This window comes from Rasamsonia emersonii (genome assembly GCF_000968595.1).
Source record: "Rasamsonia emersonii CBS 393.64 chromosome Unknown ctg1118621759979, whole genome shotgun sequence".
NCBI lineage: Eukaryota > Fungi > Ascomycota > Eurotiomycetes > Eurotiales > Trichocomaceae > Rasamsonia > Rasamsonia emersonii.
In genome coordinates this window covers 1-22,344 of record NW_013563308.1, presented here as the reverse complement: position 1 = coordinate 22,344, position 22,344 = coordinate 1, and the positions used below count along the sequence as shown (strand labels likewise).

General features: G+C 53.1%; 8 protein-coding genes across 8 annotated transcripts; 5 read left to right on the top strand and 3 right to left on the bottom strand.

Annotated features, from left to right (window-relative positions):
* Window positions 1-359: 359 nt before the first annotated feature.
* Window positions 360-2,120, bottom strand: T310_1195 (Histone acetyltransferase Spt10; the record flags this gene model as incomplete). The annotated part of the gene is made up of 2 exons (XM_013475888.1): window positions 360-1,568; window positions 1,623-2,120. The coding sequence occupies 2 exons, from the start codon at window positions 2,118-2,120 to the stop codon at window positions 360-362; spliced, it is 1,707 nt and encodes a 568-aa protein (XP_013331342.1).
* Window positions 2,121-2,765: 645 nt separating this feature from the next.
* T310_1194 (Lanthionine synthetase C family protein) lies at window positions 2,766-4,611 on the top strand (the record flags this gene model as incomplete). Its single annotated transcript, XM_013475887.1, has 4 exons — window positions 2,766-2,952; window positions 3,030-3,609; window positions 3,688-3,701; window positions 3,746-4,611. The coding sequence occupies 4 exons, from the start codon at window positions 2,766-2,768 to the stop codon at window positions 4,609-4,611; spliced, it is 1,647 nt and encodes a 548-aa protein (XP_013331341.1).
* A 687-nt stretch (window positions 4,612-5,298) lies between these two features.
* T310_1193 (uncharacterized protein) lies at window positions 5,299-7,902 on the top strand (the record flags this gene model as incomplete). Its single annotated transcript, XM_013475886.1, has 1 exon — window positions 5,299-7,902. One exon carries the CDS (start codon window positions 5,299-5,301, stop codon window positions 7,900-7,902), a length of 2,604 nt encoding a protein of 867 aa, XP_013331340.1.
* A 656-nt stretch (window positions 7,903-8,558) lies between these two features.
* T310_1192 (40S ribosomal protein S26) lies at window positions 8,559-9,322 on the bottom strand (the record flags this gene model as incomplete). Its single annotated transcript, XM_013475885.1, has 4 exons — window positions 8,559-8,664; window positions 8,774-8,876; window positions 9,004-9,131; window positions 9,300-9,322. 4 exons carry the CDS (start codon window positions 9,320-9,322, stop codon window positions 8,559-8,561), a joined length of 360 nt encoding a protein of 119 aa, XP_013331339.1.
* A 798-nt stretch (window positions 9,323-10,120) lies between these two features.
* T310_1191 (CBS and PB1 domain protein) lies at window positions 10,121-12,037 on the top strand (the record flags this gene model as incomplete). The annotated part of the gene is made up of 3 exons (XM_013475884.1): window positions 10,121-10,979; window positions 11,033-11,127; window positions 11,195-12,037. 3 exons carry the CDS (start codon window positions 10,121-10,123, stop codon window positions 12,035-12,037), a joined length of 1,797 nt encoding a protein of 598 aa, XP_013331338.1.
* Window positions 12,038-12,787: 750 nt separating this feature from the next.
* Window positions 12,788-16,437, top strand: T310_1190 (Importin beta-3 subunit; the record flags this gene model as incomplete). The annotated part of the gene is made up of 6 exons (XM_013475883.1): window positions 12,788-12,970; window positions 13,074-13,296; window positions 13,358-13,533; window positions 13,618-14,049; window positions 14,106-16,171; window positions 16,230-16,437. 6 exons carry the CDS (start codon window positions 12,788-12,790, stop codon window positions 16,435-16,437), a joined length of 3,288 nt encoding a protein of 1,095 aa, XP_013331337.1.
* Window positions 16,438-17,404: 967 nt separating this feature from the next.
* On the bottom strand, window positions 17,405-19,408 carry T310_1189 (uncharacterized protein; the record flags this gene model as incomplete). Its single annotated transcript, XM_013475882.1, has 6 exons — window positions 17,405-18,338; window positions 18,405-18,435; window positions 18,500-18,564; window positions 18,611-18,728; window positions 18,785-19,160; window positions 19,229-19,408. 6 exons carry the CDS (start codon window positions 19,406-19,408, stop codon window positions 17,405-17,407), a joined length of 1,704 nt encoding a protein of 567 aa, XP_013331336.1.
* A 1,356-nt stretch (window positions 19,409-20,764) lies between these two features.
* On the top strand, window positions 20,765-21,887 carry T310_1188 (uncharacterized protein; the record flags this gene model as incomplete). The annotated part of the gene is made up of 3 exons (XM_013475881.1): window positions 20,765-21,014; window positions 21,096-21,471; window positions 21,539-21,887. 3 exons carry the CDS (start codon window positions 20,765-20,767, stop codon window positions 21,885-21,887), a joined length of 975 nt encoding a protein of 324 aa, XP_013331335.1.
* Window positions 21,888-22,344: the final 457 nt, after the last annotated feature.

The following is a 22,344-nucleotide window of genomic DNA, read 5'->3' as shown; positions in this document are numbered from 1 at the left end:
AGGGAGTCGGTTGTTCTGTCCTGAAGAATCGCGGGGTTTGTCTCGACAGCTCGTTCTCGACCAAAATTTCCCTGGAGCTCCCGCGTTGGCTGTCGGCAAGGCACACAGCGCCAGCCAATCAGGTTTGCCGCCGCAGTACCCCTCGAATCTACCAGCATATACACCCATGCTTTCTTATTCAACACCGATTCAGGAAAATCTACAGATGGCTAGAGATTAATATATGATTCTACTGGGACATGAAATATATGTGTATATATACATGCAACTGCAGTATGACGGGAAGTCCTCAGTGCAACTCCAAGGCACAGCACACCGCCCTGATCCCATCTGGATTCCTCAAACGCCTGCAGTCCCTTTCAATTGAAATCCAACTCATCGTCCGATCGATCGACATATCTGGCGAGCATTTCTTGATCATGCTGTGGTTCGCTCAGCTGATGGTTCACCAAGCCTAGTGTATCCCGTCGTAACGCATCGGAGTCAGACTCGTCGTTCACCATCACTTGATAATCGTTGGGCGCATGTCCTCGTAACTCCTCGTCAAATTGTACGTGGGACAGCCCATGAGACTGATGCTCATATGGGTCTGCCATGGTTTGGTGATGTTGGAACCGAGGAAGATGCGGGTTAATGTCGATGATCTGGGGATCTAGAGGCATGTTGGCGTAGTCGGTCATGCAGTCCTCCGGGGCCTGCACCCCTGGCGCATGGGTTTGCGTAAACGGACTTTGGTGCGGGGGCGGCGCATCCGTCATCAAGTGATCGTTCGAGGGGACCACACCGTTCGAGGCTGACATATCAAGGCCATTATTATTGTTATTGTTAGTATTACTATTGGTGGTAGTGGTGGTGGCAGTGGTTGTGGTGCTGGTGCTGGTGCTGGTGCTGGTGGTGTTGTTGGTGTTGCTGCTGTTGCTGCTGCTGTTGTTATTGTTGCTGTTGCTGTTGCTGCTGCTGCTATTGTTGTTGCTGCTGCTGCTGCTGTTCTCCTTGGACTTGGACGACTCCTCAGCCTTGGAGCCGTTCAAAACAGGAGCCTTGGATGACTCTCTACATTGGGGACAGTCCCGGATGACCCGACTCACGGTCTCCTTGATCCTCACCCAATGATACTTGACCGCAATCGTGGCAGTGGTCTTGTTGATCCCGCCATGCTGCTGACAATGGACCCGGCGAGCGATCTCATATTGCTGCTGGGGATCAGAGACAACCTCCTTGTCCTTCAGCATCAGCTTCTCTGGTTCTCCATTTTGTCCTCCAACAAGCTTGTAGTGAGTGGCAGCACTTCTCAGCCGGCTCTTCTCCGCCCTATCAGCCCCTCGAGGGTACTTGGAATGCTTGAGATAGTATCTGATCTTGTCAAAACGCTCCTGCGTCACAGAATCCTCACCTTCCGGCCCCAGGTCTCGGCCGTAAATGATGGCATCGACCAGCTGGCCTGGATAAGAGCGCAGATTCCCGCAGCCGGGAACCTTACCGATACGCTTGAAACCCAGGGCATCCCAGATACGACACGACGCTACGTTATTCTCATACACCAGGTTGAACACTGAATAGGTGTAGCCCTGCGAGTTGTGTTAACCGTGATGTCCGACAGCCAGGAACAAAGCAGCACTGACTAGCTTGGGCGCCCATTCGAGATAGCCTTCTCCCATCAGCCTTCCCACACCCTTGTTTCGGGAAGCATCGGTGACGAGGAAGGTGCCATTGCAGACATGACTACTCCGCCCGGGATAGTTGGGCTTGATGTGAAAACTGCCCAGACATATCTTGGACCAGTCTACCCCATTTTTCTCCATGGCCTGCACATCCTCCACGCTCTTGATGTCACCCAAGAGCATGACGGCGCCGAAGTTGGAAAACCAGTACGGCCCAAACTCATGGAGGGGGATGGGATCAATCATGGGATAGGTATCTCCCTTCTCGATCTCCTTGTTCAGCTGGTCCGACAGGTAGCTCAGCAGGCCCTGTGGCACCTGGTCTGCGGACGAAAAGGGGACCAGCGTCGCGACGGTGACGCGGTCCCTCAGAGTAACCTGCCGCGGCGTGATGCTCGCCGGCAGCGGCTTCGGGCTGGGGATCACAGGGGCCGCTGGGTCTTCATGGGTGGCGGGCATCGTGCCCTGCCATCACCCGCGAGGCGGGTCACGGGACTGCTTGCCGTATTAGTCCAACATCCTAGAAGGTGCTATATAGGCACAGAATCTGCAGGAACGATGGCGCAGATACGGGGGCCATTGCGGAGGGCAGAGCGCAAAAACGGCAGGTCGACTACGGCCAAAGAGGAGGGCTCTGGGGTGGCATGGTGAAGGCAGACTTTACCAGGAGATGTTGGGTTGCGCTGGCGACACTAAAGCCAACTTTCGAGGCGACAAAGGGCTCGCTGGCCAGTCCAACGGCCGTTGGGATAGACGCAAAGCACTTCAAGGACCGCTCTGGGTATTCTCGAGACCGGAACAAAGAGAACGCAGCGGAGAAGTTGTCGTCCCGGGAGGTCGCGGCTGCTGAGTCATCGCGGATCATCGTTGCCCCGCTCCGCCCGCCTTATGTCATCGTCCATCCACGCGCGATGAATTCAGCGCGACGTAGGCAGTGCTGCCTGGAAGTCAGAGTATTGTCCTAGATAGCATCCATGTATGAGTGTTCTATAGAATCAATCAAGGGATTTACTCCTGTCTAGCCTGCACATTCCATCCATATACTCCGTACAGACTCTGTATCGAGATCAGTCTAGATTGAGAGCACATATAAATCACAGCACAATGCCAACCAGCCGGCCACAATACTATAAAAATACACTCCAGCCTGTTGAGATCAACCGAACAAACCTAAAACGAATCCTGAAAGAACTGCAGTTGGCAGTCAAACAGGGGACGGAGGTGGTGCGTGCCGGCTGCCCGTCTCCAGTGGACCCGTTCGACTATGGCAGCATCTACAGCGGCACTCCAGGTACAGTCCCATTATTACTGCCTGATATTCCACAAAAGAACTACTATTCTAAACATGTGCGAATCAACCCGCACCAGGCATCGCACTCTCATTCCTTCGACTGGAACGTCAGAAGGCATCTCTCGTAGACGACGAGCACCATGATGCCAGCCGGCTTCCTGACTTTGCCGGGCTTGCTCGTGAGAGAATAATCCCCACGCCCACCGACCTCAGGATCCCGCCAGGACGGATGTCGCCCATCGGATCGCCCTTGGGTCCAGTCGTCCTGCGGATCCTGGCTGCCTGTGAAGGCCACGGCAAGGCCGCCGACGGAAGTCTTTCCATCTCCAGAGACGATATCACCGCGCTCAATGAGGCTGTCCAGCGCTCACTCCAACACGGTCATGTGATCCCTTATAGGGACCGCGACATGGGCGGAGACGAAGTCCTCTACGGCCGTGCAGGACTGCTGTGGGCGATCCTGAATATCCGAAATCACGTCTTTGATCAGGACACCCGGGCGGCACTGAGACCCATCTTTGAGGCCGTTCCGAAGCTCGTCGATGCCATTGTCGAGGCGGGCAAGCAGGGAGCGCGGGATTTTGTAAAACGCTATGGTGCAAAAGACGCATTTCCGCTGATGTGGCCATGGATGGATGAATATTGCGGACTGGGAGCGTAAGTTTATCCGTTCTTGTCGAGATTGGATCTCTTCTTGGAATTGAATTATTGACTGGACTGAAAACCGGAGTACAGTGTCCACGGAATCGGTAAGTAGTAATAGGAGATCTGGGCTTTTGATCAATTCATACAGCCTCCCCTTGTGCCACGTTTCATGCGCTAATGTTTTATCTAGCCGGCATCCTCACCGTCCTCCTGGCGTGCGAGCTGGAGGAACTAGAGGATGGGGAGTCCCGGAACTACCTGCCCCTGATAGCAGGGACCATCACGAGCCTCTGCAAGATCTGCATCGCCAATGACGGACACATACCCACCGCGATCCCTCCACGTCCGAGCTCACGATCTTCCCCCCTCGTCCAGATCTGCCATGGGGCCCCGGGACTGCTGGTGCTACTAGCCACAGCCAGGAGAGACTCCCGTCTGACATCCAAGTTCTGGCAGCCTGAATGGGACGAGGCCATCCGTCTCGGAACGGAGAAGGTCTGGCAGGAAGGGCTCCTGTCGAAAGGGGGAAGCCTCTGCCACGGGCTTACCGGCAACGCGTGGCCCCTGCTCATGTTGCATGACTGCTTCGAGTATGATGTCGAGGACATGAAGAAGGCCAAGCAAGCCTATCGGGAGAGAGTATCGGAGCGTGCTGGAAGACACCCTACAGGGGAGGAGGAATCATTGTCCAGCGACTACTTCCTCTCTCGGGCACTGGCCTTCATGCTTCTGGCGCGAGAAAGCCCACCCTACAGCACAGCGTTAGGTTCCAAGACTTCTTATGACTTCCGCATGCCGGACCGGCCGTACAGTCTCTACGAAGGCCTTGCAGGCGAACTCTGTGCGTGGGCAGAGGCATGCGTTGTCATCAAGGCTCGGCTGCGGAAGATGGAGCTTGAGGATGAGAAAGGGTCGTCCGTGGATATCAACGAGGATGACATTTTCGGAGAGTACATGTTGCAGCAATTGGGGTTCCCAGGGCTGGGAGGAAATGGGCCGAGAGGGCTCCTTTGAAGCCGTGTGTGTATACACACTTCAGGCAGACTTCGGCTAAGGCGCTGTGTAATGAGAGAGAATGTAAATCAATATAAATCGTTACTCCATCATACAACATGGCAAACGTCAAATCGTCCAACCTGCGTGATCAATAATTCATACAGTATGCGCTGCATGAGTTAGTTCTTCTTGTAGAAGCAGTATATACCAGAAATACTTCCCTGTTACCAAATATAACTCGATCGCACTTACTGCTCCGGGAAATCTCGGCGCACCTTCCCGCCTGCTGCAACGACCGCGGGGTGACGAGCGTGATTGGCCAATCTCGAGCCTTCAATCACAAGACAAAATCGCCCAGCCGCACCGGCGCGGACAACTGTCGAGAAAAAGATCGTCGTGGGAGTTACTTAAGTGTTCTTCCTCCGTGGTCCTCGTCCTGTTGAGCATGGCCGAAGATCACCGGAAATCAAACCATGTAGAGGGACAAACAATAGCCCATCATGGAAGCGATTCCCCCGTCATATGAACTGGCCACTGTGAGAGACGCCTGGTCCATCATCGCTCATTATATCCCTTCCGCCGATCTCTGCGCGGCATCGCTGGTGAGTCGGCGATGGCATCAAATCTTTGCCCCGTTCCTCTGGGGTGACCCTGCATCCCATTTTGGAACGGATAACGACGCGGTATATGGTGAGACAATCCAACATGTCTCTCCTCTATAGCGCTTTCCCACTAGCTGACCATGAACGAGTTGCTCTCACTCGGTTCAGACGGACGCTGAAACGAGCCCGACTTGAGGTCCGCAGTCTCACTCATACCCTCCATCTTCCTCCTGCCTTGTCGGAGATCTATGGTGGCCCTCGACCGGAATGGCTGCGAGACATTCTGGACTACCTGCCATGTCTCCAGTCGCTGATGGTCTCGAGCCTGCCATTCTTTGACCACAACGCTACCATGGCTCTCAGGACTCCCTCGAATCCGGCGCAGGTCCAAGAGTACCGGCCGTATAATCTTCGCTTGCTCCTGGCAGAAAGGGAGCCGAATACCACGTCCGTTGGAATCGCACACGCCCTGTCACGATTCCCAGCATTAATGTATCTCGATCTATCGTACACGTCCTCTGCCAGAGATCGTATTGTCTTGTCCACATTATCCGAGCTGCATGAGCTTCAGGTTCTGAAGCTTCGAGGTATCGGTCTGAAGGACGCAGATGCTGAATTTCTGGCAAACGCAATCGGGACACGAGTACGGTTTTTGGATCTGCGCAATAATTTGCTTACCGATATGGCCGTTAGATCATTGTTGCAGGCTTGTTTTATGTCGCCAGGAGCGCTACCGAGCCAGGTGAGCATGGCACGCGGTGGTTCATCCTTAGGCGCCTATACTGCAGACATTCTGAGACGGCCGGATCTGGATGAGATATTCCTAGAGCTACTCACCCGTCCTCTGACAGGCCGTTCGGTGTTGGAGAACTTGCCCCATGTGGGAATAACCCACCTGTGTATTTCCGATAACAAACTGACCGTCGAGGGTGTCGCCAGTCTGTTGGCTTCCAAGAGGCTGCACTTAATCGATGCGGGGACGGTTGACACTGCCAAATCCCTGAGACAAGGCCAGCATGCCTTGTCACCAGATAGCCCGGTAGATAGCACGGGGATATTCCCGGGGGCAGAGAAGCTGGTACCCATTCTCGGCACCTCCGCCAAGGACAATCTCACCTATCTCAGGGTCCATCACGCAGTTGTCACTAAAGATGCGCCAACCAAGGATCATATATCGTCAAATGACCTCCTCCCCGAACTTCCGGGAGATATGGAGCGGGTCCAGCTCGAAGACACTCAGTTGCGTTCGGAGCTCGATCCTGCGAACGAGATATTTGAATTGCCATCGGAGAGAGAGCCCATATTTGAACTTGCAGATACCTCAGTATCACGATCCGATGTCTCCTCTCCACCGCCGCCCACAGCAAAAAACGTCACGTGTACTTATGAGGATGAGCCACTGCCGGTGCGACGAGGCCCGGCCTTCGCACCTGAGGTGTTAGACTGCACGCGGTCGCCAGATGTAGAGCCTGTCACCTTAAATGATAGAGGATCAGGGCTATTGCAATCGCAGCCTTCACGGGCAGCTGCACCTGCTGAGAGCAGTCTGCCAGCGTCCATATCAAACCCCCGGGCTAAGAAGATACAAGAGTTGTTGGCGAAGAGGCCTAAAAACAACACCCTCCCACTTCGGCATGGAGATGCAGCGTACCCGTACCTTCACCCTTCTCATATTCCCCATGTGGAGACATTTGTTCTGACGGATGTCCCGTCGCATGTCCCAGCTGACTCTCCAATTATCTCATCTCTGATCCGCTTCATCACTGCATGCTCGGATGAAGCATTGTTGGCAAATCTTCAGGCCCGAGCAGACTACTCTCTTCCCCCTGGTCGAGATCGAAAGCGGGCGGAGCAGGAGCATGCGAGGTCTCTCTTTGCTCTTAAACGTCTTGTTCTCGAAATCACGCCTGTGTCTAAGAAAAGCGAGCCGACAAAGCCCAGTCCCTGGAGACCACAGCGTTACGAGCATGTGGCATCAATGTCTGCAACCGGAGATCCCGATTCCGAGCGGTTGTGGTCGGCAGCCATGGATGACTTTAGCTTCTTTGGCAACGAGGAATGCGGCGTTCCAGACGATGACATGGGCAAAGATTTCCCCATGACATTTCTTAATGAGAAAGTGCGTCTGATGCCTGAAGATAATGACTCTACGCACTCGGGGCCGTCGGAGCTGGAGACACCCCTGTCCCCCAATCTAAGACAACCAAGCCCGCGCCTTGCTCAGCACCAGCGTCCATCTCGACCTAGCTCTATCCATTTTTCACCGACAACAATGAGTGCTGGTCATAATCAATCTTCACCGTCGCCTCAGTCGACGAATTATATGAGCGGCAACAGGGATCAAGCAGTTACCCCGGAGGCGCCTGAAGTTGACCTGGTGGCCACGTTAGCAGCCTTTCGACGCAAGAAGAAAGCCGAGTTCAAGGAGCTCGTGAGAATAGATCGAGAACGGAGGATTGCCGCGGCTCAAGCAGCACAATCATCTTCCCCGTCCCCGTCACCATCAATATCATCGTCCTCGGAAAAAGTCAGGTCCTCGTCTCAGTCACCGAGAGACCCTATTCCCCCTTCTTCCTCGATACCATTGCACGTTGAAGGGCATTGGAAAGGCGAGGTGAAAGTGGTTCGGAATGCCACCCCTAAGGGTAGAAGCGGCGTGGTGGATCTGTATGGAAACTACTTTGAGAAAGGCTATCTCTATCCGTGACGCCTCCGGCGATATATATCATCTATCTTATATACCATTCTTGATATCGTATATAGATTCGCGATTTAGCGGTTCCAATCTACATGTTGTTGCATTCAATTTACCTTAGTCCGATCTAGTCAGCCGGCGAGCCGCGCGTGCAGACTGAACATTAGTCCGTACCCTTCTTAATCTGTAAAGCGATGGCGAGGACCAGACATAGGCAGGTAGATAATTTCTGAATTTTTTTTTAAAAAAAAAAGAATATAGAGCCTTCTCATGAAGTATTCTTTCGACTCATTACGAGGCTTTTTTATCCTTGCTTTTCCCCAAGTCATCTCTATTGTCTTCTTGTTTTCTCGTTTCTCGATTTTGTTTGGATTTTCATTGCATATCCTGGCCTAGCCTAGCCATTTGTCCAGGCGGCATGCTATGTGTATGAGAGAGGAAGGGAACATTCCTCTTTATCTCTTTTGCCTTTTTGTTTCGCCCATTTATTTCCCTTTTTGTCATTTATTTTATTGCGCTCCTCTGATAGCCGACATCTCCATGAAAGAACCCATCATCATTGGAAGGATAATAAGAAAAAAAGAAACCTCTCGGACAGCGGCAACCAAGCACATTAAAACATAAAGAAAAGAAAGGGAGCTTTTTTGAATTGGACACCCTCACTTCCTTTAAGCCGTCTTGGCGGCCTGCTGGGGGGTAATCTTCTTGCCATCCTTGTTGTACCTGATACGGGGCGGCGGAGCACGGTTACGACGACCCTCCCGGGAGCGGACACTGTGAAAAGAGGAAAAAACAATCCGTCAGCATGGCATTGTCCTGGACTTGACTGAGACAAGACGACAATCGCGACTGAGACAAAGTATATAGGAAAGCCAGTGCATACCGGACAATCTTGCCGTGGATAGCGCAGGAGACGCAGTACTGCAGCTTCAGGTACATCTTCGGGACGGCGTAGTCGGCGAAGACGGAGGCATCAGAGATATCACCTGGAAAAACAACAATCACGAATTAGCCTCATTCCCGTTTATTTCTCGAGCCTTGTTTTCCCCCATCCCGGGTTCTCGATCGAAATCGATCTTCGTGTTCATATCCAGGTGTAGCGGTGAGACATACGGATGGCAGCGGACTCGACCATGTTACGGATGGTGAATCTCTTGATCGCCTTGTCCTTGGGCGTGCATCGCGCGCAGTTGGAGCAACGGATGGGCTTGACGTGGCCGCGGCCCTTCTTGTTACGTCCGCTGTGGAAAACGCATCGCGGTCAGCATTTTTTTTTTCATTTCCTTCGCTGGAGCGCACAACGATGTTTGGAGTGCAGCCAAGGCGCATATATCGAATAATCAATCGTTCCGCGGAAACGATCTCCGGTTCGCGGACAGCTGCAATTCAGAGGAAAAAGGTGGTCTTACTTGTTCGCCCGCTTCTTAGGCATCTTGACGGTGTTGTTCTGCGACCGGTCAGACAAGGAAGGAAGTCTCTGGAGAGAGGTTGTCGCGGCCTTCCAATGCTGTCGATGTCGGAGGTGGATGGTCGAAGGCTCGCCGGGAGGCGCTTTGTGGGCGGAAGCCCTAGACCTTAAGCGAGGGGCCAGTCACGGGACGTTTCCACCGTGTTTCTGCCTCAGGCGGCAAGGGCGCCATCACGTGGTGCAGCCAAGAACCGCTGGCGTCAGGTGACTGTGGATCCTCGGCCTAGCGTCGCCTGCGGCCGGAGCCTGAACGCCCACGGCACTGCAACCCCGTCCGTTCTACCCAAGGTTCCGGTTTCCCAGGGATTGTTTATCCCGCGACCGCTCCTCCAACCCAGTGTCTCACCATCCCTTGGCTCGTGCTTTGTGAGCCTGTCCGTTTTCTTTCCCCATTTCCTGCCATTCAAGCTCTCTTCCCTTTCTCCCCATGTCGTCTGGTGGCACGTTTCGGGGCAATCCCAACAAGACCATTGGGAGAGGCAAGATGCCGGATTTCGACTACAACCCGTCCACCTCTCACATCCCCCGTCCCAAAGATGCCTCGCATCAAAGCGATGTTGGTAGCAGCACGGCTGCCAGTAGACAAAGGCAGAACCAGTCGAAGCGCGATGAGGTAAAAAAACCGCCCGCCCGTCGGATGGGCGCTCTGATTTATCTCCGATAATGACGGAGCGCCTTCTTTGTCCTATGGCTACGTCCATCTCGTCGTTGGTTTTGAGCTAATATTCTCTTGTTTTGGACAATCAGGCCATTAGGAGAAAAATGGAGGCGGATCTCAGCAAGAAGAGGCACACTGTCCAACGGACCCGGCACACTCGCAAGGCTCCTCCGGGGACAGTGCTGGCTTTGAAACCCAGCCAGGCCCTCCAGATCAAGCCCAACACGACGGTGGCAGAGGCGGCTCAATTGATGGCTGCCAAAAGGGAGGACTGCGTACTGGTAACTGACGATGATGACCGCATTTCCGGTATCTTCACGGCCAAGGACCTGGCATTCCGTGTCGTGGGTGCCGGTCTCAGGGCTCGCGAAGTCACTGTTGCCGAAATCATGACCCCGAATCCTCTGTGTGCTCGAACGGACACCAGCGCTACTGATGCCCTCGATCTGATGGTCCGGAAAGGTTTCCGACACCTTCCGGTCATGGATGAAAACCAGGATATCTCGGGTATCCTGGATATCACCAAATGCTTCTACGACGCAATGGAGAAGCTCGAGCGGGCATACAGCTCGTCCCGGAAGTTATACGATGCTTTGGAAGGTGTGCAGTCCGAGCTCGGACAGAGCCAGCCCCAGCAAATCATTCAGTATGTCGAGGCTCTGCGTCAGAAGATGTCGGGACCGACTCTCGAGTCTGTCTTGGACGGCTTGCCTCCGACTACCGTCTCGGTTCGCACTTCGGTGAAGGATGCGGCTGCTTTGATGAAGGAGCACCACACCACTGCTCTGCTCGTTCAGGACCAGGGCTCGATTACCGGCATCTTCACCAGCAAGGACGTCGTTTTGCGGGTCATCGCTCCTGGCCTGGACCCCGCAACCTGCAGCGTCGTCCGCGTGATGACCCCTCACCCTGACTTTGCTCCAACTGACATGAGTATCCAGGCCGCTCTTCGCAAGATGCATGGTGAGCGCAACTCGTCTTGTGGAGGAGGCCCCCTTGCTAATTTAATGGAACAGACGGCCATTATCTCAACCTGCCCGTCATGAACGAGGCTGGTGAAATCGTAGGCATGGTCGATGTGCTCAAACTCACCTATGCCACTCTCGAGCAGGTCCGTATATTCGTTGTTTGCTACAAGACGGATCGTCGTAATCGCTGACGGTTGCATTGTACAACAGATTAATTCCATGAACAGCCAGGATGATGAGGGCCCTGCGTGGAACAAATTTTGGCTGTCGATGGACCACGAGTCCGATTCGATGGTCTCTGGTGGCAACAGCCATCGCCCACACACTCCTCATCACTCCGTCCTTAGCCCCGACCACTCGAAGCCTGGCTACGAGAGAGGGGACAGCGTCCTTCCGAATGAGTCCGCCTCCCATATCGGGGATGAAGCCCATTCCGAGTTGTCACATCTCCACGAAGAAAACACTCCATTCCCTTTCAAGTTCAAGGCCCCTAGCGGCCGTGTCCACAGAGTGAACATCCTTCCCGCTAGCGGTATCGCAGAGCTTGTCTCCAGCGTCACCGCTAAACTTGGACCGGAAGTTGAGGCTGTTGGTGGAGCGCCGACCGTTGAGGATGGCAAGCTCAGCAACACGGGCTACGCACTCAGCTATCTGGACAACGAAGGCGATACGGTTTCTATCACGACCGACCAAGATCTGGCAGATGCAGTCAGCCAGGCAAGGAGGCTGCACCATGACAAGGTCGACCTGTTCGTTCATGACCCAGCCCATCCACCGGTCCCGCCCACGGTTGAGCCGCAGCCCGCTCCGGCCAAAACAGCTGCTTCTCCCGAGTCGGAGCTGAGGGAGAGGGTTCATACGGCCGTTGAGCCTCATGAGCCCGAAGAGTACCCCAGAGCGACCAAAGAGAGAAGCCCCACCGTCACTCACCGTCCACAGGAAGAACAACTTATTGCAGGAGTACCGAACGAGCTTTTGCTCCCTGGTGCCATCGTGACCCTGGCGGCAGTTATTGTTGGGGTCTTTATCCTCAGCCGCTCCAGCAGCAGGTGATCACCGAGATCTCCAGACGTATAACCTAAGATGTTCTTTTTCTTTTCTTCTTATTGCCCTTCCCTCGCGCGGGATTCTATCTTGAGAATGTCCCCGACGACCCGCGCATACACTGTCTTGCGTCGTAGTCTTATCCTAATACCAATTCCCCTCTGCCCTATTCCGAATCGCCCTTCGCTCTTTGCCGTCGTGATTCCTAGAGTTTCATTTTAGAGATAACTAATTTATAGCTCTGATTCAGTGGACATATATTATTATATTCTAAGGCGAGTGTCGCGCAGAAGGGCTGTAATATTAATTGTCGATTGTCGATCGTGCTCCTAAATAATCTCGTTCCGCGGCATCACGCCCCCGCCCGTTCTAGTCTAGCGCGTCGTGTCGGCCGCGCCGAAAACCAAACAGCCAAAACACGTAATTTTTGGTTTTGGCTTCACATCCCACCTTTCTCGCTGCACTGTCTCGCGGTGTGGACACCTCCACGCCTTCGTCCTCCTTGAGTCTCCGGAACGCCCTTCTCCCCGGCTGGGATGCAGATCCTGCATCTGAGCTGCATCCTTGATTGAAAGATCCAGCACTTCGAGGCCATTACAGACCCTGCAACCGTACGAAGCGTCCCACCCCCGCCTAAACGAAAAAAAAAGACACCAAGACTCACCCCTCACCGTCAGAGAGATCCTGCACTTATTGACCAATTCTTCCGCAAGCGTCACCAACTCCAAGAGAGTTTTCTAACCGGCACACCGCAGCAAAATGTCATTGCTGCCACCAGAAGTCCATTCTGCGCTCTCTCAGCTGCTTCGGGCGCTGACCACGCCCGACAACGCGGTTCGGTCGCAGGCGGAGGACCAGCTGAACAATGATTGGGTTCAGAATCGTCCAGATGTCCTTCTTATGGGATTGGCGGAGCAGATCCAAGGTGCTGAGGATGCCGGAGTAAGCGCTTTCACGGCCCTTTTTTTACGAACCTCGAATGCCTGAATGGTGGTGGAGGAGGTTACAAGGTGGATGCTGACGGGGACTCCTCTTTCGCATACAGACGCGATCATTCTCCGCGGTTCTTTTCCGAAGGATAGCCACAAAGACAATCAAAGACCCGCGCACGAACGAAACCAAGGAGGTGTTTTCCAGTCTTAATCCAGATCAGCGGGTTGCCATCAGAGAAAAGCTCGTGTCCTGCTTGAGCAGCGAGTCGCTCGCTGATGTGAGGAACAAAATCGGAGACGCCATTGCAGAAGTTGCACGGCAATACACTGACAACGGTACGCCGCCGCGTCCGAAAAAAACCCTCGGCGTGATTGCTGATGTGTGTGATCTCTTCAGGGGAGCAATGGCCCGAACTCCTTGGGGTTCTTTTCCAGGCTAGCCAGTCTCCCGAGGCAGGTCTGCGAGAAGCGGCGTTCCGCATCTTCGCGACGACTCCTGGAATTATCGAAAGGCAGCATGAAGAGGCCGTTAGCGGTGTCTTTACCCAGGGTTTTAGAGACAGCAACGTTGCTGTAAGTCCTTCGAAATATACAGCCTTTGGCTGAGAGAGGATGATCTTTTGTTTTTTTTTCTGACCAGACCACGCAACACTTCAGGTACGAATCGCGGCCATGGAGGCGTTCGCCGCGTTGTTCCGCTCTATCCCCAAGAAGTCCCAACCCAAGTTCTTCTCTCTGATTCCCGATGTCCTCAACATTCTGCCGCCGCTCAAGGATTCCGATGAGAGTGAGGAGCTTTCAAAGGCCTTTGTCTCCCTGATTGAGCTCGCGGAGATTTCGCCCAAGATGTTCAAGGGCCTCTTCAATAATCTGGTCAAGTTCAGCATCAGTGTCATTGCGGACAAGGACCTTAGTGATCAGGTCCGACAAAATGCCTTGGAACTGATGGCAACCTTTGCCGACTATGCGCCAAACATGTGCAAAAAGGATCCCAACTACGCCCAAGAGATGGTCACTCAATGTCTGAGCTTGATGACGGACGTTGGCATCGACGATGAGGATGCCTCTGAATGGAATGCTTCCGAGGATGTGAGTCTTCACCCTGCTGCATACCGCCATGGATTTATCTGACAACTCTACACTAGCTTGACCTCGAGGAAAGCGATCTCAACCACGTTGCAGGCGAGCAAGCTATGGATCGTCTGGCCAACAAGCTCGGCGGCCAAGTGATCCTTCCTGCGACATTCGCTTGGATTCCACGAATGATGTCGTCTTCTGCTTGGCGCGATCGTCATGCCGCGCTTATGGCCATCTCCGCCATCTCTGAGGGTTGCCGTGATCTCATGGTCGGTGAGCTTGACCAGGTGCTGGCTCTTGTAGTCCCCGCCCTCCAAGATCCTCACCCACGGGTGCGCTACGCTGGATGCAATGCTCTCGGCCAGATGAGCACCGATTTCGCCGGTACGATGCAAGAGAAGTACCATGCAGTGGTGCTGAACAACATCATCCCTGTCCTCGACGCCCCGGAGCCTAGGGTTCAGGCCCATGCCGCCGCTGCTCTGGTCAACTTCTGCGAAGAAGCAGAAAGGCACATCCTCGAACCGTACCTTGCGGAGCTGCTGAGACATCTCCTCCAGCTTTTGCGAAGCCCGAAGCGCTTTGTCCAGGAGCAGGCTCTCTCCACCATTGCCACCATTGCAGACTCTGCGGAGACCGCGTTCGGCCAGTACTATGATACCCTGATGCCTCTGTTGTTTAATGTCTTGAAGGAGGAGCAGTCCAAGGAATACCGACTACTGCGCGCAAAGGCGATGGAGTGCGCCACCTTGATCGCACTGGCAGTTGGGAAGGAGAAGATGGGGCAAGATGCGATGAATCTGGTTCATCTTCTCGGAAACATTCAACAAAACATTGTCGATGCGGACGATCCTCAGTCGCAGTACCTTCTCCACTGCTGGGGCCGTATGTGTCGTGTCCTTGGCCAGGACTTTGTTCCCTACCTTCCGGGCGTTATGCCACCTCTTCTGACGGTGGCTTCCGCTAAAGCTGATATCCAACTATTGGAAGACGAGGATCAGGTCGACCAGGTTGATCAGGACGAAGGCTGGGAACTTGTCCCGCTCCGAGGCAAGCTCATCGGAATTAAGACCAGCACTCTTGAAGATAAGAACACGGCCATCGAGCTCATCACGGTCTATGCTCAGATCTTGGAGGCTTCGTTCGAGCCGTATGTTGCTGAGACGATGGAGAAAATTGCTATTCCCGGTCTCGCCTTCTTTTTCCATGACCCGGTCCGAGTGTCATCTGCGAAGCTGATCCCCCACCTCCTGAATTCCTACAAGAAAGCTCATGGCGCTCAATCTCCGGGCTTCGCTGAGATGTGGAACAAGGTGGCCGAGAGGATTATTGAAGTCCTGAGCGCCGAGCCTAACATCGACACCCTTGCGGAGATGTTCCAGTGCTTCTACGAGTCGGTGGAGGTTGTCGGAAAGAACTGCCTTACCCAGGAACACATGCAAGCCTTTATCGAGTCTGTCAAATCCACCCTCGAAGACTACCAGAACCGGGTGAAGGCGCGCCTTGAGGACCAGGCCGAGGCGGAGGACGGTGAGGAGGACAACCTCGAGTATGAGTTTGCAGTGGAGGACGACCAGACTCTGCTCAGTGACATGAACAAGGCGTTCCACACCATCTTCAAAAACCAGGGTTCGTCGTTCTTGCCGGCATGGCAGCGTCTTCTCCCGATATACGATGCATTTATCAACAGTGACGACCCCACGCAGCGCCAGTGGGCAACCTGCATCATGGACGACGTGCTTGAGTTCTGCGGCGAGGACTCGTGGGCATACAAGGACCACATCCTGCAGCCGCTGGCGAACGGATTGCAGGATGCCAATGCCGCGAACCGGCAGGCTGCGGCGTACGGCGTTGGTGTTGCGGCGCAAAAGGGCGGTCCGCTCTGGAGCGAGTTTGTTGCCGCCAGCATTCCAAGTCTGTTCCAGGTGACGCAACATCCGCAGGCGAGATCGGAGGAGCATGTGTTTGCAACGGAGAATGCGTCCGCCAGTATTGCCAAGATCCTGCATTTCAACTCGTCGAAGGTGCAGAACCCTCAGGAGGTGGTGGCGAACTGGATCAACACTCTGCCCATCACCAACGACGAGGAGGCAGCACCATACGCATATTCTTTCCTTGCTCAGCTGATCGATCAGTGAGTGTGACCTGTAGTCTTGCGCGTGCTGTATATGAGACTAACGTTGATGTGTTAGGCAAAACCCGGCCGTCTTCTCCAATGCCGATAAAGTCTTTGGTTATATCGTTCAGGCACTCGATGCCGAGACCCTGCAGGGCAACACGGCCAAGAAGGTGGCAGAGTCCGCGAAGAGACTTGTAGGGGCGACCGGTCTCGACGCGGAGCGGATTTTGGCGGGCGTGAACCCGGACAACCAGATGACTGTACGGAGCTATTTTCAGTGAAAGCGAAAGCAAAATGCGAAATATAGGGATTTGATGAATTTGTTATTTTCCATGTCATTACCCCTGTCACTTTTTTTGATTCCAAATCTCAATTATTCCCCTCACACCCTTTTTTTTTGTCCCCTTTTGCCCAGTTTTGTCTTCCCCGAATATATCAACAAACCTTCAACATTCAATAAATAAACCCATTTGGACAAAGGGAAGGAAAGGAAGAAAACATACGTATTACTGGGGTAGTGGGAACCAAACCAAACGTTCGAACAAATCAATGAATGAAACGAATGGGTTGATTTATTGATTGATGCTTGCTTTCTTGCTTGCTTGATTGATTGATTGAATTGAACTGAATTGACTGATTGATTGAATCGAATTGAGAATCGAATCGAGTTGAATTGATTATTAACACTGAGTGACTGCCTGACTGATGGACAAATGCATGGGAAGTGAGTACTTACTTATATTACCTTATTTCTTATCTCTTAACTTCTTGCCTATATGTGCTGTTCCGTGCTGTGCCATGCTCTGCTGTGCGCTTTGCTTTCTAAATTAATTAAAAAGAAGAGCGCTATTATTGTTTTTTCTTTTCGGGCCATCGATTTCAACCCCCGGCTCTTTTTTTTTGCCTTAGAGGAGACAGATGATTTTTGTTGTTGTTTTTTTTTTTGCTTTTGAAATCATATAATAAATGATCGATCGATCGATTGATTGAGAAATCAAGAATTTTTTTTTTAAAAAAAAAGCCCCCAATCAGTAGGGGTTTCGTAGCCTTTGCTGGCTGATGAGCTGTGTATGTGATCGTCAACCATTGTATCGTACACTCCGTATCTATCTCTCTATATATACATACATACATGAACGTAAAAATAAACATAAGATATGTAATATACATACAATATGGGTATATCTGTGTGAACTGAACTGTATATGTAATGAAGGAAGGTCTAGACCAGGATCAGGATCAGATTGGTTACGATCCCGATCCCGACCCTGACCCTGATTGAGGGAGGATGGCCCCAACATCGAACAGTTGCAACTCTTCGGCTTCGGACTCGTTGTACTGAGAAGCTTGCGATTTGCCGTTTCTGCTGATGCTGTCGTTGTTATTGTTATTGTTACACGTATTGTGGTTGTTGTCTTGGTTAACGTCTTCGTTCGCGTCCTCGAATTCGATAATGACGTCTTTCGTCTGCCAGATACAGATGGGCCCGGATGCCATGATAGGATGGTCTCCTCCGACGTTGACAGGGATTCGTGGTGGTTGTGCGGATCCTCCCTGGCTAGAATTGCCGTCGTCTCGCATGCTGGCTCGGGAAGTCCTACCACTGGGCGGTGTCGATGACAGAACGGACAGAGGCACCGAAGGCGGCACTGGACCGCCCCCTGAGATGACCGTCCGGTACGTCATGCGCGGGGACCGCGGTGGAAGAAAGTCCGGGGTGTCCGCCCTGGACGTGAGGTTGGTGTCTTCCGAGGGGCATCGACCCCACTGCCTGCTGGATAGCCGCGACAGCGACGTCAAGGAAATGTCGCCGCTTGGACGGCGAGACCGACGAGACCGAGACCGGCGCGGGAGGCTATAGATGCTGCGTTGTCGTCGTGGTTGATGATGATGATGATGATAGTTGTTGTTGGTGGCTGTCGTTCCGGATAAGGAAGTATAGTTTGGAGTCAGAATGGTGGTATTTGAGGAAAGCTGAGAGTCTTTGGCTCCAGATCTGGAGTTGCTCCACAAGGATAGATACTTGGAGAGCCTTGTTGGTGGCAGCGAAGAACGTTCTACGTCCCTGCGAGCCCTGCGTCTATGCTGGTATTTAGACTCTGCGTATTTCTGGCGGATAATGATGAACAATGGCCGGATCTTGGATATCGAGGCGGTGACGATGACGACGGCATTCTCCAGCCTGATATGCATCCATTAGTCGAACATGGGGGCAGAGAGTTAAATACGGCAGTAGATGGAAACTCACATATACCAGTGAATCCAAAAAGCGAAATGATCTATATCAACAGGGTAAGTTAGCTTTTTTCTTTTATGAAAGAAAGAAAACTGTTGAGAGCATACAGGTAAGATCTGGATAGGTCGTGTCCTGGATCTTGACCGTTTTGAGAATGGCGGCCACCATTGCTCTGGCAGATGTTAGCTGAGGTGATGATTTTCTTCATCATCACTCACATAATGCTCAGTGATAGCAGCAGACTCAAAGTGATTTTGGCATACAGCCGAAGGTTCAACGACACAACGAGGGTGATTCCCATCACGGTGAGACAGAGATCCGTCGCTGCGTTGACACCTGCCAGACAAGCCAATCAGCCAGCCCTAATTATGCGACGGGCAATGTCGAATTACCTCCTTGCAGATATCCAAAATAAATGACGACGGGTGAATCCCAGCAACTGCCTGAGTTCCAGGGGTCCCACAGGTGGGAGGGCGGCTGACACTGCGCAAAGGTGAGGATGACGGGGATGATGTTGAAGATGACCTGAGCAACGATCAGAGCCCAGAGGAGGTGTTTGCGAGGGCGGGACACGGCCATGATGAAAACGAGCAAAAAGAGAATGAAGGAGATGCGGCCGAACATGGGGCACAGAGCGGCCCAGGGGACAGCCATGACGTCGTACTTCAGGGCGTTGACATATTGCTCCCGGGTGAGATAGAAGGCATGACGACCGATGCCCCAGTGGACCGAAACGGTGTTCAAGGCCGAATTGACCGTTTGACAGATCTGTAGTTGCTGGACGTCAGTACCACTCGGTCTACCACTCGGTCTTTTGGGACGATTTTCACACTCACCCAAGCTACAATCATCAGGCCATCATCCAGCCCTAGCCTGCGGAGAACGGAGACCTGGGCGAAGAGGCGCAGAACCATGACCACACTGGAGATGCCGAATAAGACCCAGATGGCTACCAGGGCGCCGGTTTGGCGACTCACATCGCCATCGGGCGGTGGTGATTCGTGAGGGAGAGCCATGTATCAAGCTGAGCTCGATGGAGTATAGAACCATCATCCCATTGTGCTCCAGCACTCTCTATCTGTCTTCCCCTCTCTTTTTCGAAAGTCGCACGACTTCTCTCCGAACAACTAGAAAGATGCCCGGAGAAAAGTCTGCGCAGGAAATCCGCTAAGAAGAAAGCATGATCATCGGTCTGTGACAGATAGCAGCGAGCCTCTCGTGGCAAATCCGTTCTTCAGGCTGAAGTGGGGATTGTCTCACAGCGAGCACGAGGGTTGCAATCCATGCTACCTGCCTGAGGAACGTCCCAAAGCGGGGTGATGGACGATGATCGACCGGAATGCTCGGTGGTCACCAAATACCTCGAGCACGTCAGGCGAGGAGGGACGGCCAATGAAGTCGCCCAAGGGCCAGCAGCATCCATGGACGAGTGATAGTGCTCTTGCTCTCTGCGGCCTCTTCTGGAAAACTCAGCCGCTGAGCCAGGCGACTGGGTTGGTTATGACTGACGGGCGTGGCCGAGACCGCATGGCATTTCCATATCCGGCGAGATGCCATGACATTGGGGGAAATTAGTCTCGGTGAGTAGTTTTTTCTTCTTCTCCTCTTCTTGTCATGACACATCAAATCGAACAAGAGCGCCAATAATGCGATAGTTCAGCAATTCGATCCACCTGGACGAGATAAAGGGAGCGAGACGAGACTGCTGGACATCCAAGGGAGATGCAAGGCACCAGGCCGGCCAATCGGAAGGCATCTCACATTCTCGCTGAGCACCGGAATCCAGCAGTTGACAGGCTGCGCTAGAACGAGAACAGGAGTAACTCACGAGGGGAGACATGTGCAGCATGCAAGTTGTGACTTGGCAAGTTGGCAGACTGTCTGGTACGGAGCAGAGCCCTAATATCAGGGAACAGCCTGCAGATGACCTAGGTTGCACGCAGCCAATAAGATTGGGTCTCAGGAACACTCTATCCATGCAGTCTCCTTCTCTGAGTTCGAGTCAAGCATCGTCCTTGCGTCCAGCGATTTTCAGCAATATCGTCTCGTTTCGACGTTTTCTGGCCGTAGTTCATCTCACAGTTAGTGATCCTGTCTCTGTGCGGAGAAAGATGCCGTAGACAAGGAAAGCCCCGCCTCCGCAATCAACCCTGTCCAGGCGGGGCATCACCAAGCATCTATCACTGCTGAACAGAACACAATACAGGCGATTCTGCAATTGATTCATCTTCTACTTGTTTTGAAAATAGCATTCATTGATCAGCACTACACAGCAGAAACAGCACACAGCTGCAAGAAGGACAGTACACACATGCACCTATAGGTGACACCTCTCCACCATATATATATCGCGTACATACGTACAATACATCATGTCCAACTCATCATTTACACCCCGCAATATCCTCCTCTTCGGCGCCACGGGCACCATTGGCCGCTTCATCCTCGACGCCATCGTCTCCGCGCGCTCGGAATTTGACCGCGTCGTCGTCTTCACGTCGTCGGCTGCCGCAGCAGGGACCCCCAAGGCAGCCGTGCTGGATGACTTGGCAGCCAACAAGGGCGTGGAAGTCATCAGGGGGGATATTGCGGATGAGAAGGCTGTGGAGGAGGCTTATAGAGGTGTGTACTGCAGAAAAAAAAACACCATCAAAACACTATCAATGGGAGAGACAGCGATTTACATAACTACCTTCCTTCCAGGCATCGACACCGTAATCTCCTGCCTCGGCCGCACCGCCATCGCCGCCCAGATCCCCCTCATCAAGCTCGCCGCCGCCCCCGGCTCGTCGGTGCGATGGTTCCTCCCGTCCGAGTACGGTACGGACATCAAGTACGGCCCTTCCTCGGCTCACGAGAAGCCGCATCAGCAGAAGCTCAAGGTGCGCGCGTACCTGGAAGAAGACGACGCGGTGCGCAAGAGCGGGCTTAAGTACACCTACGTTGTGACGGGTCCGTATGCCGATATGTACATGCGCGGGTTGCCGGCGGGTCGAGAAGCTGGCGGGTGGGATGTGCGGGCGAGGAAGGCGACGCTGTTGGAGAGGGATGCTCCCGTTAGCTTGACGACGATGAAGGAGTATGTCTGATTTAATTAATTTACGGATATTCTTATCTGGCTTCCTGCTAACTGGTATAATATCTAGTGTCGGTACCCTCGTCCTAGCAACCCTCCGCCATCCCACTGCCTCCTTCAACCGCGCCCTCCGCGTCAACTCCTTCACCACAACCCCAGCCGCCATCCAGGCGGAATTCGAGCGCCAGACGGGCGGATCCCCCTGGTCTGACGTCCAGGTCACGTCGCTGGCCCGGCTGCGCGAGCTCGAGCAGGAGGCCTGGGACAAGAGCAGGCCCGAGGCGACGGTGCTGACGCTGCGGCGCATCTGGACCGAGGGCGGCACGCTGTACGAGAAACGGGACAATGAGGTCATTGGCGATCCGCCCATGATGACGCTTGAGGAGATTGTCGCGCAGTTGGTGAAGGAGGCTGAGTAGGGAGGCAGATAACCGGTACTTACTGTATAGTACTGTACATACAAGGAAAATAGGAACGTTGTGTATGCGCATACTTTCTCGATATGAGACCTGCAGCTGGGCCCATCGTAGCTCTTTTTGTAGACGTAGCAGTTATACATGTTCTAGAACTATAAATGGAAATGTTGAAAGATATTGAATTTCAGTTTGAACGACATTTTCTGAGTATCGGCTCTTTTTTCCCCCGAATCACTCTCCAATACCAGATCAAAACCATAAGTAGCTGCCTTCGTAAAACCAAGCCCAATGTTGAAAAGAAGAATGGTATAGTGCCAATCCATATTCCTGGGAATCATTCTTGGATACATTATCCAACCAAACCCTGAGCAGGCCCCGTTGCAGATTGAGAGACTTCGAAATTTTGTCCTATTCTCTTCCCATCTTTCGCATCAATTTCTTTTTTTTTTTAAAAGTTTTT